Source organism: Athene cunicularia (assembly GCF_003259725.1).
Source record: "Athene cunicularia isolate RWA chromosome 22 unlocalized genomic scaffold, athCun1 chr22_part1, whole genome shotgun sequence".
In the NCBI taxonomy this organism is placed as follows: Eukaryota; Metazoa; Chordata; class Aves; order Strigiformes; family Strigidae; genus Athene; species Athene cunicularia.
In genome coordinates, this window is record NW_020799128.1 from 4,874,676 (window position 1) to 4,895,229 (window position 20,554).

Genomic DNA, 20,554 nt, shown 5'->3' on the forward strand with positions numbered 1-20,554 from the left:
GAATGATAGAATAAAGGCAATAAAATTGTGAATAAATAATGAAGTAAAAGTTAAGAGAAAAAGAGCAGTAGCAGATAGCTAGCTTTCCTTTTGCCCCTCTGAATTATGTTGGGAGTTCTACACAGAGGTATCACACAGACTGAAAAAAAAATCAGGATGTTTAAGAGAGACATTCCCTCTACATCTTCCTAAGCATTAAACTTTGTAAGGTTTTTTCCCCAGAACAACCGTTGGTGCTATTGGTTAGTATCATGTGGTAGTTTGGCTTTTTTTTTTTCCAGCTGATCTGATGCTCAAAACAGAAGTTCCATTCCTTCATTGTTCTGTCACCTGCACAGTCCTGTATCACAACAAGCACTGCACAGCCGTCTTAATTCAAGAAAAATGCTCTGGCTGAACAGTTATCCAAAGAATTCCCACCCACCCAAATCCAATTCATTGACAATTGGCTGCCCCACAACCACCATCACAAGGCCACACAGTCTGTCCCAGCCCAGCAGAGTGCTCCACAAACGCAGAGACATGTGGAAGGGAAGCATAAAGGGGCTGAATATTTTCTGGTAGCAGTGTCAGATTAAATATACATCAAACACCTCACGTGCTTTATTGTTGATTACTTAGTTACTCTAAACATTAGAAAGGGTTCTCCAGAAATGTAAAGCAAAACAATTATGCTGGAAGAAGCAGCCATCCAGCAAAACAGACTTGACACAAATAGCAAGCTTAATCTATGACTACAAGGAATAGTTCAAAGCTAAACAGTAAGTTATTACAGAGTCAAAAATTTAGGCAAAAAGCAGCACTGAGATTACTTATAGTCTTTCACGGGACTCTTCAGAAATTCTGTATTAAATAATAATGAAAAACTGTTCATTGTAAAAGAAATCTCACAGAGTAGACCAGACACTTCAGAAATACCTACTGCCCTATAGAATGTCACACCCTACTCCTCCTTATGGAGAGACTTACGTTGTATTTTGATTCTTTAACCTGTTTTTGGGACGTCCTATTGGGTTAGCATAGCGTCGTTTTATCTGTGCTGCCTTCTTGTGTAAAAGTTTTCTTCCTTTCTTCCGTGGCCGACATATTTGACATATCCACATACCTGTAAGACACAAGTCCCCATCACTGAATGCAAGAGACATCTACATAGGAAAAAAAAAAGAATTACAGGCCCCAGGCCTTCCAACAGAAAGGGTAGGAACAGTACCAAAAGCCCCAATTATCACATACACATGCAAGAAATATTATGAGTATGTTCCAGCAATCTAAACCCAAGTTCAGTTGATTTCCCACCCCACCCCCTCAGATATACTTCCCACAAACATGCAGGAAGTCTCTTTAATTCATACCACAATATCAGAAAACCTTAAAAGAGCAACACATTTAATTATCCCATATCCTGCTTACAACTACACAACTTCCAACTGTCTTTTATAGGAAAATTTTATTCTAACTACCAAGGAAGAATCTTTCACAGATAACCTTCTTTCTGATGAAAAAGATAAGTTTTGTTGTACTCCAGGATTCTCCACTGTCCAAATGAATATGACTTCAAAAACGTAGGAGCCCATCTCTTTCTTCTGTACAAGGCTATTCACTCAAATGGAAGCCAATAACTTTAATCTGCAAGGATCACTTCTATTCCCTCAAACTTTAAAGATTTTTTTCAAAACTCTTCAGAGATAGTAATGGACAGGAAACAGGAGACAGTGGAAAATCTGGATGTGAAGCTCTGTCCCTCCTCTACAGCATGAAAAACAATGCTGTAAAGACCAAGTTAAATGTAGCTAAAAGAGGACTAAATACGTAGAAGCACTTTCTACTCGCTGATCTCTTCCAAAACCATCTTAAATTACCCTTTTCATCACGAAGTCCTCACCTTTTGGCATCCTGGTAAGAGGGGGGTCACAACACTCCATGTGAAAGCCACGGTCACATGAGTCACAAAATAGCATGTTATCCTGTTGAAGACATACAACATTAATCTTTCTTTAGATGTGCATTAGCATCAAGCACAGTTTTCATCTACAGACATATCATGGTATTTCACAGGTCTCAGAAAGACTACCAGACTCAAACAAAAGCTGCAAATATTTGACTCTAGAATTATTTTATTTGTAGTTTAACAGCCACAAGACTGATATCCTCCTCATTCAGTCCATGTCCTGCTGTACTCACAGCATTTTTGCCCTGATCTCGACAGGAACTGCATGTTTTGCACTCAATACACTGCCATCGCAAGGCTTTCACTCGAATTGTCAACTCTGGGGAGAACTTCAAACAGGACGGATGACCTACAGAAAAAGGAGAACATTATACCAGTAAAACCATTCCACTGCTGTTAATGCTCATGGATAGCTCACAGAGAGATTACTTTATCAATCATGTATTCCCATGCAGAATTTTGGTTATCCAGATACTCCTATTTTTTAGGTGCTTCTACTCTTACCTACTTATAACACAAAAACAAATAACCTGGATAGGAAGTAGCAGGCTCACATACAGAAGAACACCAAGGTAATTTTTCATAACTGAATTGCAAAACATGGTAAAACTGGTCATCATTACCACATTTTTAAAGAAAGCTCCAGGACCTAAATGAACTACTTAAGGTAGATTAACTTAACTGTCTCCCCTCTGAGAGCATGAGATCTGCTGAACAAACTGGATTATACGGCATAGATGCATACTTCTCATATGTACTGGTCAGGAGTAGTCACTATACCAGACTTCTGTTTCAAGAAGCCAGGTTATTATTAGATGCGTACCCCTCATATGTATGGGTCAGTAGCAGTCACTGTACCAAGCTCAAGTGGATGGGTTATTACTAGCAGCACTGTAAATGGTCACCTACCACTGTTGCCACAGTCAGCACAAGAGATGAGCTCTTCAGGTTTCTTCTCCCGATTCTGCTCTTTTGTACCAAGGCAGAAACTGCAGATTGGAATTGGTTCAGCAACCGGCTGTGAGGAAAACAGACAATAAAAGCACTGAGTGTATCAAGGGAGCAAACCATGATACACAAAATCACACAAGACATATGGTATGTAAACAGTATGTAACATACACTGCGTCTCACAGATTTTAGTTGGTTCTCACCACACAATACTGCATTAACTGTAACCTGAATATAAGTCAGAACTTCAGAGACAAGAGACATAATCCCAGGTACAAAGGAAAAGAGAATGGAATTCCAGGACTAGGGGAAACTTGTAAAAACAAGCTGGGAAAGACGGCTATAAATTAATACATAACTGAATACGAAGTTAAGAGACAGTTGGTGCCTTAATTTGTCAACAAATGAATAAGCTATGAGGTGATGCAGTGGTGGAAAAAAGGCAGAGATGACCCCATAACACAGTAGTCTTAGAAATCCCCATCAAGTATCCAGAAAGCAACAGTGCCATCATCAAGAACTGCAATACATTACCTGGAATAAAATGTACTATAGAACAACAACTGTACAACTATTAACATGGTTATGAGAAATGAAAATTATCTTGCAAGAATTTATGTGAGTATGCTGTTTAGCACTCTAAGGCAGCAGATGAAAAGGTTTGCGCTCTCTAAAAAAGTTCAGGGGGCTTAAACACCATGTAGAGAAAAAGATGTATTTAAGATAAGGCACAACCCTAGTGAAATAACAAATAGATATTAACTAGCCAACAATACATTTGGCCTGGAATACGCAGAGGTTTTTAAACCAAAGGACTGACATTCTACAACAGCCTCCTCAAAAAGGTAACAAGTGCAGTAACTGATTGCTTTAAAGTGGCACTTGATCAACTAATGAGAGGGAAAGGATAGTCTTATCTCCAGTAATATTAAGGTTAGATTTCATAATCTAGCAAATTCTCTCTAATCTGATTCTGCATCTTCCAAGACAAGTCTGTGATTTGTAGTTTCCAGAGCAAGTATGTATCAAATTAAAAAAAAAAAAAGCTAAAGTCACATTAAAAACGCTGGAAACAAAAAAATGTTAGGTTATGGTAAGTTTTGAGACACATTCTTTATATAGCTGTATCACGTTATAGTTAATGATTTCACAAATACCTTTTTCAGAGTATATTATGCAGCTACATACGCACATACTGTTAATTATTGTATGGAAGCATATGCCAGAAGAACTTCAAGAAGTCTTTACTCTGGCTAAGCCAAAGCAAAAGCTATATCCAGAACAGTGTCTTGCAGAGATCAAGTTGGTTTATAGTACAGTAATATAGAAACTAGAATTTTCAAGCTGTATCTTTACTGGCTCTGTACACCAAAGTATCCTTACAGACTGAGGTGTGTTCCTTAAAACATCCACTAGATGGAAACAATCAAAACATGTCAGGCAATTTGGTATTTCAAAATTAAGCCACAGAATGTGAAATGACTACTTGGGAATGAAAGCCTAACATTCCTCATCTGAACACAAGTGTTTATCTTAGCCTTTCAGTAAATCCCAGATGATGCTGAAGTGTAAACTAATACAAAAATCACCTGCCCGTCAAAATATTTCATCCTGAAATACATTCACAGGTTTAGTTAACTGCAGGATTCCAGTTTCTGCTCCTTTTGAGAAAGGGAGAAAATAAGACAATTGTAGACAGTTATGCCAAGCATACAAATCATTAATATCCAAGTGGGAGGAGGAAGCTAGCATCTTCACTTCCACAGGAAGTTAGGATGTATCTTTCCAGCCACAGTCACCATAGTAACGTTGGCTAAAATCAGCTATGTAGAGATCCCCCATCCTCTTTTAACAGAGAGAGGACCAGTTGTACACAGATCCTTTTCTTCTTGTTCATGATTGGATCCTAGGTGTCAGACAGCTAGCTGCTCCCAGTCAGTATGACGTTTACTGGGGAGAAAAGCTGTATTAAGGGTCTGTCAATGCTTTAACTTCTTTAAAATTAAGATTTCAGGAATTACATTTACCCTCCACCTTCTGAGAAACATTCACTTGTCTTCTTACCTTCAATCTCTTCTTCCTGAGGAATACTTACTACCTCTTGGAAAAAGTTATTATTAACCTTCATCCTGCCTATAAGATAGTAACTGCTTCATTTTTTGCTATTTTATTTGTATTTCAATACTACACAAAGTAGATAAGCACCATTCCCATTTTCAGATAAGAAAACGCTCAGAGAAAATTCTTTGACTAATGTCAACAAGCAGATCAGCATGAGAACAAGAGAATGCAGTGATCCCTGTCTAGGCATCTGCTGGTCATCTCCAAAAGAAATGCAGTATCTTGAGCCACCACAAAGCTGCAGTAAAAATGTCTAGAATCCTTTAGAATCCAGTTTGGCACGTTCGTTCATTCCATTCTTTTTATTTGGTCATATATCACTTCAGTCAGTTAAAAATAAAAATTTACAAAACTCTTTAGCTTATTTTAAATAAAGCAAATTGTAACTTCCATAATATTAGAAGTGCGGTTTTGCCAGAAATACTCAGCAAACATAATTTCACAGCTCAGAATCATTCTTTTTCCTCTCATTTCAGTCTGAGGTTATGATAAAGTTGCATAGAGAATCTCAACTACATTCAGACACAAGGTAAAAGAGGAACATTTGTTCTTTCTAATAGTTAAACTTTAATAAGACTGAACATTCAACAGCATCAATTTCACCTGGCTAAATCTTACTTGCTGACACAAACAATTTACCGATTTTTAACTCACAGTTAAGAGCCAATGTGCCATTAAAGCTGCACTATCAAATGCTGAGATTTACATCTGGTATTAAAAAAAAAAGCAATGAAGCAGAGAATGGTTAAGACTGACAACCAAGCTCTGACAAAAACATTTATATTACTCTACACACTTCTGTTGGCTTTTAAGTTACCAATTCAATGCATAAATAATTAAGCAAATGAAGATTGCCAAAAAATACAAAAAGAAACCATGATCCAAAACCCCAGCACTTCCTTGCTCTGAATACAGAATAATCTCTGTGATACTGTAATAAAACAGAACAAGCACAAAATGTTGTTTGTTTTTTCTTAATACAAAAGGGATGATAAACTTTCAGAACTGAAGTCTGTACCAAATTTCCATCTAAATCGCTTATGTATCTCAAGAAAACATTTATGGCTTTAGTTCAAAGGGCTGTAAAATTCAGAGATTTGACATAAGCCTAAAATACCTACTCTGCAAACCTGGATATATAGAATCAAACTGTTGAAGGTAAGTACTAAGAAGTGCTGTCAACATACAGTAACAATTAAATAATCAGAAGAATTTTGTTTTCTATTGTATATGTAATCACAGTAGCACTTGAAGAGACAAGAAGATTGTAAGATTTTTGCCAGCAGTATTAGGTATACATGAAAGGTACAGTAAGAATTTACAAATTATTATTGGGCAGCAAGTAAGAAAAATAAAGAGAACAGAACAAACTACAAGAAGGGAAAGGGAGAAAGAAATAGAACAGGCTCCTTGCAGGGAACAGATGATAAAACTGTAAATGATGGAAAAAAAGGAATAAGTATTTCTGATCTATTTTTGCTTTATATGATTAAATATTAGACAAATACAAGAAGAATATAAAATAAAAATTAGATTATTGAGACTATTATTAGGATTGTATGTCTAGCTTCAATATTCACATAACAGCAGGATATGGAAATAGTTTTCAAAATAGATGACCTACAGGAATTAATATACCCAGGATTTCATATACTCAGGAATGACCTAGAAATGAACTGGACACTAAATGTATTTATACATGGGAGAACTATAAAACATGAATATAGAGAAACCATTCTGACAAAGCGAAGGCAGATGAACCAATTCCTGACAGTTAGATAGGCACAGCCTTAAATTATTATTTTCTATATGCAAGTCAAGTAACAAATATAAGAGAAATCCATAGCCAGCAGATGTATAGATAATAAGAATCTCTTTCAAATGTATTATGGGTAAAGAATCTTACAAAACATCATGGAATTACTGAAAACATGAAGAAAGGCAGAAATAGTCAACAAATATTTATTCTTTGTTTTGGGAAACAGCTACTGAGGTAATCCTACCACACGATGCCATGAGATGCCCTCTTTGGCAATCCTAAGTAGTTCCCATTTAAAAATCCCCCCGAGTTACAGTTCATATGCCAACAGCTGATACTACTAAGACTTCCAGTCTTTCTGACGTTTACTATATCTCTTTCTGTACATTTTCCTAAAGAACAACAATTAACAGCTTAGATGCATTAAATACATCTGTTCTGCCAATTCTTTCTTACATATTGGGAAATCTTGTGGCACTGAATGCTGCAGTTCTATATACTTATTAATCAAAGAACAATAGGATGGTAAATGGAATTTAAAAATTGGCTGTTTAAATGTATTATAAAGAAATATTGTGCATTTAATCCTACTGTATACTTCAAGCAATATTTACTACACTACATCAAAATTCACCTGTTGGTCCAAGCTTTAATTTAAATTATATGTTAGACTCTACCATGAGTACTGTTTGATAGTTTTATATGACTTACACATGCCCACACATATAAATTTCTTACCAAGTACGTGCAACTTATTCATACAAGAACAGACATTTCACAAGTGACAGCAGACATTTCTGGATACCAGTGATACTATTATCCACTGAAAGTATCAATCCCCTCAACATCAACTGCATCTTCACATCTTGCTGGTCCAACGCTGTGGTTAGTTTTTGTAGAAGTAATTATAAAATATCAACTTGTTAAACTACATACAGAGCACATCAGAATAGTTTTTGCAGTGCAGAGTAAGACTGATGGCAGTTCACTCCTTCTGGCACAGAAGCCAGCAGCAATGAACAGCAGTATCACCCACTACACTGTATACGAACATGTAAGTGACATGTCAATCACTGTAATTTCTGGAAGCAATCTGATCAAAGCTCTGAAAGACATCCAAGCTCAGAAGAGACTGTAGGTAGCTATGCCCCTTTGACCAATATTTACAGCTACCACCTTTCTCCTGATGGCAAAAACCACTAATGCCATCACACCCCAAAAAGAGCACCCAGCTAGCATCAATACAACAGTGAAGGCTGCATTATGAGCATCAGTGAATGTTGTTGGGACCTCTGTTTTTTTGATCCGAGAGACTACAATATTTCTTTATATTTCTTTTCCTGGGAGGAAACTATACACACTTTGACCTACTGTTTATTTTTATCTGTCTCAAACCCATCTTTTTTTTTTTTTTTTTTTTTGGTGCAAACCCTGTAAGAAACTGCCATGGTTCTGGGAAATCAAACCCTAGGAGTTAACTCACTTATATAATCTGACATGCTTTAAAAGTGTCTAGTACATTAATGAGGCAGTTTGCCTTTGGGAAAAAAGATAACACTACCATACCAGATTTATAAATTTATCTTTTATAAGCATATCTCTAGTCAGTCAGTGGATTGCTGTCAGAATGAAAACTTCCTGAGCTTCAGTCCTACATTTTTTTAAATATGAAAACCACCTGCTACTCTCCAAGCCTTTTCGTTGAAGGTAGTTTTACTAGTACATCCTAAAGAACATGTCAGCTTCCTTCTTTAATTTGCTCCCTCACCTTCCATGAGAAAGGACAGTACAGGAAGAGACACAGTGGAAAAAAAAAATCCAGAGCTTTAAACAAAAGTCCTTGTTTTTTGTTTAAACTAAGAAGTGCTCTTAAAAGTTAATATTTTATAATAGACAGTTAGCAACACGGCAATCTCAGAGACACTCCCTGACAAAAATCTGTCAGAGCATGAATTGTGTAATCCTCTAACCAAGGAATTATATTTTCCTTTGGAGCAAGAGCTTACTCCAGGCAGCAGTACCCCAAAGTGTATTTGCTCTTTCTCCTGGCAAGCCAGGACACTTCCACCTTACCAACAACGGTGTCAACAATAATCTCCACTTTTGATTTACTTGGCTGTAAAAAGGAAACATTTCCCTTTCTCAAATTTTGATATTAGAGTTCAATTTCAGCATGATTACACTGAAACACAACAACTTCAATGTTTTCATTGTCATTTCAGCTATTTCCATTCAGCGGTGTGTATGCATTACTACTAGATGTTAACTGGAATGAGTAAGGAAAGAATTATTTTTCTTTCATCTGTTTGACTTGAAGGGAAAACCTGAAGCAATTGTGCAATCTAGGGTAGCTGAACATTTTACTGAGGTGTTTTAGAATATTATTATAATGTAACAGCAACATGGCACTAAAGAGCAGTGAGCATGAAAAAACAGGTACAACCAAGTGAGCTTGTGTCTGATGTATTTCAGACTGCCATCCTGCTTCACTAAGAACAAGCCCCAAAATTACTTTCACAGTCCACACTGCATGTGTACTTACCAGTAACCTAATATCAAACTGCAGTTAACTATGCTTCTATTCACCTTGTACATGACTCTATCCAACTTCAGCTCCAAAATCCTCATGTAGCTGCAAAGTATATGACATTAGGCAGAAGAAACCTAATTTGCAGGAAAAGATGCCCTACAAATAAAGTTCATTCAAGTAATCTAAGTAACCAAACTTTAATGATACTCCCACGACTGCCACCCAATGTTGCCAAGACACCCAAGAGTCTTCTACGACTGCTTCACTAGTTGCAGTGCAATATACTTCGTTCTTGTGTTAAAAAAGCAGTACTACTGTGGCCCCTACAGACAAGTCATGGGGAATTCACTGTATTAATAGCTCACATCTGAACTGTTTCAGATTCAATGATAGCTTCCTATGATTACATACATTTTCCAGCTATGTGAATGAGGTAGTTACAGAATGCTTTTATGACCATAATAGCTGCATATTCCTCATAAAACATTAGAACACATGAACAGTTATATTTTTTATGGTTCTCCCTATCTCCTATTTTTCTATAGGTTACTGACTAGATAATCTCAGCAGTGAATTTCATTAGCTGTCTTGCAATTAATTTTTTTCCTTGAATATAAATACTTTCCTGCAAACAGGAGCAGAAAGTATATACCATTTCACAGAAAAAAAATTCCCCAAGCACAGCTGGCATTATCTAAGAGTGGCTATAACATCTGTGAAAGCAAAGTTGGAACATTCATACAACTTTTCAGGGAAGAAGTAAATTATTTCATGTATGCTCTGCAGGAAGTACATGAGCAATTCATATAATCAAAGAGGATTTTATAAAACCTCTGTACAGCCAACAGTCTAAGGTTGTCTTTCTTATCTCTTCTAGCCAGTATTTGTGCACACCCTGTTCATCCCCATAGTCCTTCACATTTGGATGTCCACACATAAACATTCTAGCTTTGGAAGAACCAGATCAAAGACTATCTTTCACAGCTTCAGTGTTTCCTGTATTTACCACCTCTGACAAACTGCAAACATTTAACTACATTTAAAAAAACAAATCAGCTAGAGTTTGGGGAACTAATGAATAAAATTCTACTAGAATTCAAAATTATTTAGAATAATTTAATGAATTGGAATAACTTTCAATGTGGAGATCAGACCACTCCTCCAAAGCTTCTCTGTGAGACTGTGTTATGCTAAGTATGGAGAGATTTCAGTGCTGCTGTGTTTGTTCAGCAAAGAACATCCTGGCAAGTGAAAAATGCAAGCACACAATGAAAGATTCGTGAAAACAAGGCTGGAAGCAGCCAGCTCAGTTTCATACGAAAATTTCTGGCAGACATTCAACTCCTTCTGCTGTTTTTCTCGCAAGCACATCTATCTGTGTGATGTCACCAGATCCAGCGAGGGAGCCTGAACAAATTGGACTGACAGTGTCTTACAGCCTGCCAGCGTCTCAGCACATGTTGTTACTATACAAAGGATGTCTAGAAACCAAACGTGCTCTACAGATTTCACAGACTGTATCCCCTCCTAAAGGCGACTACAGAGAAGTGCCTATGGAAAAAGGGGGCGGGGGAGGGAATTTTAAAATCTCAGTTTTGGCCAATCCATCTGCTTTGCAGTCATCTTAATTCAGAAAAAGTGAGGCAGAAAAATGCCTCAAAACTCACAGCCAACTCTGTAGCCCACATTGACACAGCGATCACCATCAGTAATCTGAATGTACTTTTCTTCCTGCAGATATTTTAATACCATCAGAAGCTTACTGGATACCAGGACTGCCTCTTCCCCATCATCACACATCTGCCTGCAGTAGTTATTGTTGTTGGAATCGATGAGGTGTAAAATTAAAGCTAGTGTAAAAGAAACACATACAATCACACCAACTTTTTCAGGGTTTTTTTTGCTTTGCTCTTTGAGACGTCCTGAATGTGAGCCCTCCCTCCACAGAGAGAACCTACCACAACTAGGATTTACAGAACCACCCCCACTACAGTACATTTGTTTCTTAGCTAAGAAGTTATGATTCAGAAGCACCAATAGCTAGCTTCTGAGAATTCATGCTACGTAATGTTTTTTTGTGTGTCTGTTTTTAAACAAGAGACAAATCATTACTCCTCACTTCAAATAGCCCATGCTGTTGCAAAGGTCTGCCTGAAATGCTGAAGCTACTGGAAAGAGTAGATGAACCAGAAAAGCCAGAGGGGAAGTACAACCTACACCACGTGAAGAAAATTATTTCAAACATGAAGAAACATGTTTCAGTGAGTGAGTGGGGCATCACAAAACCTAGATTCCATGCCTTTTGGATCAGTGACTAGGGGAGAAAATTGCTTCAGTTCCATGCCTCAATAAAACCAGAACTAATGAATTTTATATTACCAAAGTAATTTTTGCTGTATATAAGGAAAACAGCATAATTTGGGAAATACTAATCAGTAGCATCAACATGTGACAGCAAGGGGTTCAGGCTTTTTAACCTGGTGAACGACTCACCCTTCTGTTTCCACCCGAGTTACCAAATCATAATTCTTAACACTCTCTCCAGAGAGTATGGTAAAGAAAAAATACAAAACAACTGAAAGTAAACCCAGAAATTCCTTAAGATACTTTTTATGTTCAAGAAAACACTGCTAAATATATTTTAATAGACACATGAAAAACTATTATAACAACACACATATGTTTGCCTGTGTCAATGGATATTTTGTCTCCAATTCACTTAGTTGAGTCTCACTTGAAAGAAACAGGCATATTTATATGGCAGAATGATAGCCTACATTAAAACAAGGGTAAGGGAGAAAAGATAAAGAGTATACAGAAGAAAGGACAAGCATGAAATACATACCTGTTCCTAAGAGAAACATAAAAAGGTCATTTAAAAAGAAAAAAAATAAATCAAGAGACATTCAAAGTAAGTGCTACGTTTTCAGGAAGGACTCGGAAAGAACATCTGAAATGCTGCTACAAGTGCGAAGTGAAGTGTGAAGGTTAGTAGTTTATGCTACTGCAGTACATACAGGCTGAATTCTATGCAGTTGTTATAACATCTGGAGACCTACCAAAAAAAAGCAACAGATTTTACTTGGGACTGACATTCAAACTGAAGAAATTGCCTTACTATTAGACATGCACAAGATAAGAACTTTACAGAATGACAACTGGAAATATTTACAGAGCCAACTATTAAATAATCTTCCCAGAGCTAACACGTCCTCTAATTAGAGGATTAAAACAATTCAAGATTTGTACGTCACAATCAGAATCACATGCCAAGACTTCCTGCCTGCAAACAGGGGGTTGGGGGTGGGCAGGAGGGAAGGGAGGCTCAAATTTCTTTATTTGCAGTATAAAGAAACCCCCTTCATTTGACACTGATTCAGGAACCTGGCAGTTCAAGTTACTGAAGCTATATCCTGTAAGCTCTCTTATGTACTTTGGCAGCTTCCTAATTTTCAAGAAAATAAAGGATGCTGTCTTAGAAGTAAAACATTATTATATAACTCAATTTTAGATGAAAAAATGTTTCTAAAAAGTCACAGACTTTCACAGCTACAAAGTCAAAACACATCCCTCAAATAAGCAGTAAACTACTATCTTAACTACTCCCACTGAAAACAGTTTGCTTTCCATGATACTTCGGTCTTCAGAGAAAAAAAAACCACCACCTTCTGTCCATATAGGTAATACTCCATCTTTAAATACTGCTTTACTTCCACATTAACTGCATCCTTAAAAGAAGGGAAAATACTTCAGTTAGAAAACAATCATGAATGAACAAAAATATTTAACACAATGCAGGGGCCCACATAAACATGGTAAGAGAAAAGGCACAAAAGGAACCGTGGATGAGAACTGAGTGCACATTAAAAACATCCATCTGATACAAGGCTGTTATTTGTAGTTTGCTCAGGATACCCACACAAGTGCAACTCCAGGACTAAATCCTACTTTTTGAAGCTCTACCACCTTGTACATGAGATTGGAGAGGAAGAAAAAGAAAATAAACATTATGCATATAATTCTTTACTATCAAAATCCACTGCTCAGTGTAACACTCTTGATGGTAAGATTTAACAGAAGTCCCACATTCTTGACCCACAGTCCTCTCACAGCACTCTTCCACACCCTTTGCTGTCTGCACAAGCACAGATCATTCCCACATGAGCAGCCTCATACAGCAACATGGCAAAAACCCAGACAGGTGCAGACAAAACCTTTTCTAAACAGCTCTGCTGGCGAAAGACTGCCCATACAAAGGTACCCTGAATTTGCAAAGCCAGGTGAAGTTTGTGCTGAAGGCACTCAGTCACTGTATGTTTATGGATGTATATTAAAAAAAATAAAATTGGTAGCAGCATAGCAGCACAAAGCAAGTGCATCTACTTTTTCCTGAGATCACGCTAAAGATTCTGCATGCACCTTAATGATTAGCAGTTTCTAAAGCTTAGTCATTGTACCACTGAACAGCAGAATTACTTTCCTTCCACACACACCTTCAAGGAATTCACTATGAGTCCAGACAAGTTCAGAGATCCAGCACTCCAATCAAAACACCTCATTACTAAATATCCAGGATTGAGTCTCAAAGACTGAGGACATACCTAATGCCTGGGAGAGGCTGTATATTGTTCAAGAATTTTAAATGAAGTCAAATGTACACACACGTAAAAGCTGTATCCATCACCAACTTTTCTGGATTTATAAGATTAGATGGGACAGTTTAACAGAAATGGGAAGAAATGCATAGAAATGGTAATTTCCTTTATAATTCAGAACACCTTTAGTTCTGACGTAATTTCCAGTTTACATATGAATAAATGGAGACAGAATGGTGACTCAACTTGCTGATGAAGATAAAAGCAAATATTCCAGAAAAGGAAGAGCTCCATTCTCATATTTTTAACAACACTTGTGCAGGTCTTTAGCTGTATACCAAGATTCATAATTTGTTCTATCCAACTTTCATAAATACAGTGAACTGATAGAAGTATTGATAATCAGAAGTTTTAATAATTCATAGGTCTTCATAGAAACGTTCTCGAAAGATCCAGTATTTTCAACCCAGAATTCACTGTTCATAGATGGGTCCACAGACTGAACTGGCCTTCAAAAGTAACTCAAAACAAGCAAATATATTATCAATGGGATTCTGTCTGCTGTGCAGGGGCCATTCTTTCTGGACACCCTTCTCCCTCCCTTCTTTTTAATCTGACTGTGAGACCAGATTTACTACAATAGCAGTAACAATGGAAAGACTGCCAGACTGTCGGACAATGAAACAAGCAATGAGCTACAATTTCTCATCCAATACATGAAGCGGCACTAATAGCTGTTCCAAGGAAAGGTGTTCACACAGTCAGAAAAAATTGGTGAGGATGGAAAAATAAGTCAAATTTACACAGCAAATAAAGAGAAAAGCCAAATAGGTGGAATGAATACTAACGTGACTTGTAACTCATTAGGATAAATTTACTCTGAAACCCTTCAATGAGGCAAGGAGGAGTAAAACCTATCTATCCACCTACTCCAGAGAGGCAGAAAGATTCAGCAGTCTGTCACACAGGATTTGTTTGCCAGATTTTCTATTGATTGCATGTTTGTACTTATTTTAAGAACATGGAACCTATCTTTCAACTGAAATGACATTACTTCATTTAGTATTTATACCTTTTTAACTGTTTTTCCTACCACCACTATGACTTTATAAGATAAAATTGCTGTGAGACTAGAGGAAGGGCAGGTACAGAATTATCTGCCCTCATTCTCTCTGCTGTTTCTTCCCTTGCTACATAACAAATCTAACACTGTAACCAAGCTGTTGTTTATTTAGCAATGTTCTCCATCATCCACCCTCCTCCCTGTCTGACAATACTTTAAAGCTCTGTAGTAAACAAGGTTCCTTTATTAACCAAACTTAAGAGATGTGTCATTCCATATCTGTCAACAATCCACAGTGCAGAAAGGGCTAACAACATGGATCCAAACCAACATATTGGACTAGTCTCCTCCTTTTTAAGCACCTATCCTATAATCAGCTTCTTCTGAAACTGTGTCAGAGAATGCCGTTAAAAACACTTCCTCCACAGTAGCACCCCACTGACGCTGGTACTCATCACAACATCTGATGTCTTCCCACAGTCACAAACTTTGACTTCCAGTTACCACTTCTCCAAATACTGCCAGAGCCCCTCTTGGTACCATTCCACCCTGAATGCACTGTCTCATAGCATCCCAGTAACATTTCTGACATGCTTACTCTTACTCTATTAACTAAGAGCTACTACACCTGTTCACTAATCGAGTGAATCAAGTCAAAGTAAATTTTTAGCACTTGAGTTTCCAGAGTTACACAGAGTACAGATGGAGGCCATCTGTTATCAACCATGATTTTTTTTTAGATAGAACTATAGCCTTCTCTTCCACACAACCCGCTGGAAAAGAATGAATCCTAATCCTCCTCTAGCTGGGAGCCAAAGCTTGAAGAGCACCCTTGGAGAGGCAAGGGTGAGCTCTCAAAATGTAATTACAATGCTCTGGTTGCAGATCATTTATGTGCTCCACCCAGACCAATCCACAAATAACTTCCTTACCAGTAATGGGACAGTCCTTTGCTTTAAGACACGGAATTAACAGTTATTAACCTAAACCAGGCATAATATAGCAATAGCTATTGTATGTTTAAAGGTTTTCAAAACAACCATGATGCCCTCAAAGCATATGAACTTTCTAAAAAGATACAAGTTTGGCTTCATGTGATAGACACGAGTGCACACTGGGATCTAGAACTATTATTTTCAAGAGGGAAGTCCTATAGGAGGATGCATGTATAACAACTCACAGTTAAGGTGACTGATAAGTACTAACAGATATAAATAGCAGCATAAAACTAGTAAAAAGACATGCCATAATGAACACACGAGATACCAGCACAGGTAATCTACTTTAAAAATTCCTCCTCTTTTTCAGCCACAAAAATTTCCCTCTTTTTTTTTTTTTAGGAAGCACTTTCAGAATTTTATTTTTATACTCTCAGTTGTACCGCAGGACAATATTAAGAAATTTAACTTAAGGGTTGCTACAGCCCTATCCAGTTTTAACTGACATAAAAGACAGTTTCAAGGAAAGTGCAAATGGAGATCAATTAATACCATCTGTATTTTCTTTTTAATTGTGGAAGAAGTCCTACTGTTGTTCTGAGATCAAATTACAAATGCTCTGGAAACTTCCAACATGTAGATCAATTATTTCATTTAGCTGATGTGATAACATCTTTTTTTAATAATAATTCTTACAACCTTTTTAACCTGTGTTCTGTAACAAGTAGCAACAAAAGCAGAGCAAATTGTTTTTATCTAGAGCTTCCAGCCTTAAGACCTGCATCTTACTACAGCTTAGTTCCTCACAACAATGTCCCAAGAGGTCTTTGCTCTTAAACAGTACTCAGCATTATTGTATTGTAGTAGTCTTGTACTAGTGCAGGAATTCTTGCTTTGTAGTAATACTACATTAATATACAGTACTTGTTAATTGTAGTCATACTGAAAAAAAAAACAACCACCACCACACATAGATCATACAAATGGTAAATTTAATTCCTATTTGTTAAATATGTTATTACTGCATTTGTTGACAATGAATACATAAACAGAACATGCAGAGTAATGAAACTTCAGCACTCTGGGAATAACAGCTTTAGCATTTATCAAAACCTGCTGCATTAATAAGGTATAAAAGTCCAAGCAAACTGTGTTACAAGTACTATGTTCTGATCTCCCACATCTCCATTGGTTTTTGACTAAAGCTAGTACTGAAGCTGTGGCTGTGTTACTCCTTCTAGCTTGACCAACATACTATACAATTTTAAAATAATACTAAATGATTCCAAAGGAAGATATACCCTGCAGTAAGTACTTCCATAACATACAGTATAACTTTTTGTAATCTCAAAACCATGAATGCATATGGTTTACAAGGACTAAAAGACATGACTAAAATTTTCAGCATGTAGCTAATATACATGACCGTTATTTGTTACATAGATAGTTATTATTTTGTGCTCTCCATCTCATGGGTATTGCCTTATTTCACACTAAATGCCAACCTTCTAAAACAAGATGCTTTTCAGTTACACTTTTGTACAGTGCCAACACAATATGATCTGAACTACTAGGTACCACAGCCCTACAAATAAAGGCTACTGTACAAGTCACAACTGCTCAGGCAGTCAGCCCAGGGCTTTCCAGACTAACATAGGTTCAGTGAGCTCTTCTGTTTCAAACAGGAAAAAAAAAGGCAAAAAAGCGCGTTATTTATTTCAAAGTTCCTGATCAAAAATGACACTTAAAGTATTGTAATCTGCAATACTTTCCCCCAGCATTCTAGAGATGCAGCACACAACTGCATAATGTTTCTCACAATTAAATATATTATATGCATTTGATATTTGTACATAAGCATCAGATACTCATTACTTTTTGGGCTTCAAATGCACAAACAGATTATCTCAAACTAAGTGCCTATAAGAGAGAGAAATCAGTCTTTATTGTCTGGCAAATGCAACCCACCTTTTGTGCCAAAAGGTAAGCAAAGAACTAAAGGTATTAGTGTACAGATAACACAAAGGTATCACAGGTTGCATGACCAACTCAATAGCATGCAGCCAAGGCCTCTGATGATGTGCCAGTTCACAACAGAGATGATTAAAGAGGCTACTGCCCTGTCCTGCCCTCTCTGTCCCTTCACTCTCAGAGATTCTCTCCCTCCAGCATCAGCTGAATTTCACAACACAGAACATTAGCTTAAACCAACAATTTCATTTAATAGTAATAAACTGTGCTACAAACCACAGCAGCTGAAGAGCAAAACACCACTTGCTTTATCTTTGCAATGGCTATGGTAAACTCTGGCATAGATGCAAGGTGTCAGTACCATTAAATTAGCTTCCTAAATCATCTCCACAGCAGTTGCCCCAGTCATGACACCACCACCCCCATAAAAAACCCCAAACCCTAAAAACCCAATCAAGTATTGGGAAAGTATCCTGGAAAAATCTCATCAAGATACTAATTTTTTTCTTCATACTTGTGTCAAGCCTTTCTATTCCAAAGACATCTCAATAGCCAGTATATGTTAAAACTGTACCACTGTTGATGTTTAGCTGTTAGGAAGATGAAAAAAATTTCTGCCCTCAACTATCTAAAGATACATGGCATTAATTTAAGGTAAGTTATGGCTTCCAAAGCAGCACCAATGAATTTTCTTCTCTCACCTCAGAAAAAGCATTTAAAAAAAAATTAGTAGGAAGTTTCAAGAAATGAAACAGTTCCTCCCAACAAATACTAACATACAGTAATTTTTCCTCAAGAAAAACTTTAAAAAGTTAAAGTCCTGTTTCAGTCTACAAGCACACTAATTACACATGAAACGGAAGTGACAGTTATACTTTAAAGAATTATTTCATGCATATTTAATCAGGGCTTTACTATAGAAATTGCACTGTAATAGTGGGATTACTTATTTTAGAGTCGTTTGCACAGCACTGCTTGTTCCCTACAGATGTCACTGATGGATAGTGGACTCAGCATGGAACTTCTTTGCTCCACACTTACACCTCTTTGGCTGACCTAGTATGGGAGGTCTGACATCTACACTTCCTCACTTCCAGCTATGTTAAAGGGTTAGTGCTCACAACTCAACCAGCCTTTCTTTCACTACAATTTCAGTGTGAACTCCCTTTTAGGTATTGCAAAAATTTGCCTGCCCCCTCCTTTCTTTCTGTCCACAACAGGGGTATGTATTGAATCTTACCAGCCTGACACCTATCTCAGAAACACCACCAAAGTCAAGTGCAGTATCCAAAACATCGCAAAAATAGCCCTTAACTGCAATTCCCATTTTAGCCTCTGAACTACAAGAAGTTGAGAAAGAAAAGGCCACTTCCCTAAAGCCTTCACATGAGTGAAGGCACACATAGTGCTTAAAACTGAAATTAAAAGACAACTCTTCTTTGGTCAGCCATCATCACTAACAGATAAGCAAATTTCAGCACTGAGCTCTGCCCATCAGCAGGTTTTTTTTTCTGTTTGCTTGTTTTTATTCAAGTAGTGCTTGTAGGCCAGGGATTTCAAAACCATAATGTCAGCAGCATGTCATTACTACCTGGTAAATCATGATAACTTGCCATTTTTTTTGCCCTTGAATGCTAGAATGTGGTGTTCACAGAACTCCGAGATGAAAAATAAAACAAAAAAAAGAGCAAGTAATATTTATTAAAAAAAAAAAAAGCGCTCTGTAGTGCTGCTTTATGTTCATTTTGTTTAAAAAAATTTAACCCTCAAATTTCATAGATCTCTTGTAAGGTACTCAGTTTCATAATACACCAGAAAATATCCAAAACTGAATATTCACTTCTAGGCATCTAAATAAAGTGACACTACTATGAAACAGACAGGCAAACACTTGCAGCTGAGTGGAAGCTCTGTTTGAACAAGTGAAAGGAAAAAATATTATGCCTTTAAGATTCATAAAATTGGATCATATGATATATAGAGAGTTCTTAAATGGATGTTAAAGACCAAACAGTGCAAGGATAAAAGATTAACAAGAGCAAACAAGAGACAGGTCACTAGGATTTCTCAGGTTTGGGAGGGTTGAACTTTTTTTCATGTTGTTGCCAAGGCTCTTCTAACAATCAAGAGAAACACATTGTCACAATACTCCCAAAGAATCTGTACGGAATAATTCCATTTTAAAAATCCCCAAACAAACCCCCAAAACCCCTAAAACAAACCCACAATACCCAAAATTCCTTACCACTCATCCAGTAAGCCAAGAAAATTACTACAACATAGTAAGCCTTTTGCACCTGCATAACCGGTTGAGATTTAACATAGAACAGTAGAGTGAAGGAAGATTATCACATAGTGTCTGCATTTAAAAAAAAACCAAACAAAACAAACAACAACCCACCAAAACATACGGAAATAGATAACTGGTACAGAATAGTAACCAACCCTGCCAGTCAATTAACACTGGCAAATTCTACATAGTTGTTTTAATATTGTACCTTCAAAATGACTTAAACTAGTATGAAACTCAGCACTGGTTACACTGCACAGAGATGGTACATGAAGAGCAATTTAGGATGTTAGTTTAAAACATAAGCCCCCCCCCCCCCCCCCCCCCCCCCCCCCCCCCCCCCCCCCCCCCCCCCCCCCCCCCCCCCCCCCCCCCCCCCCCCCCCCCC

General features: G+C 37.2%; 1 protein-coding gene across 1 annotated transcript in view; it reads right to left on the reverse strand.

Moving 5' to 3' along the window:
- Nucleotides 1-20,554, reverse strand: part of KAT6A (lysine acetyltransferase 6A) — a 45,239-nt gene that overhangs the window by 21,780 nt on the left and 2,905 nt on the right. The window contains exons 3-6 of the mRNA XM_026863052.1: nt 2,858-2,966; nt 2,182-2,297; nt 1,883-1,964; nt 970-1,105 (exon numbers count right to left, since the gene is read on the reverse strand). Of these exons, the coding sequence (XP_026718853.1) occupies nt 970-1,105; nt 1,883-1,964; nt 2,182-2,297; nt 2,858-2,966 (443 nt within the window). The remainder of the gene's footprint in view (nt 1-969; nt 1,106-1,882; nt 1,965-2,181; nt 2,298-2,857; nt 2,967-20,554) is intronic.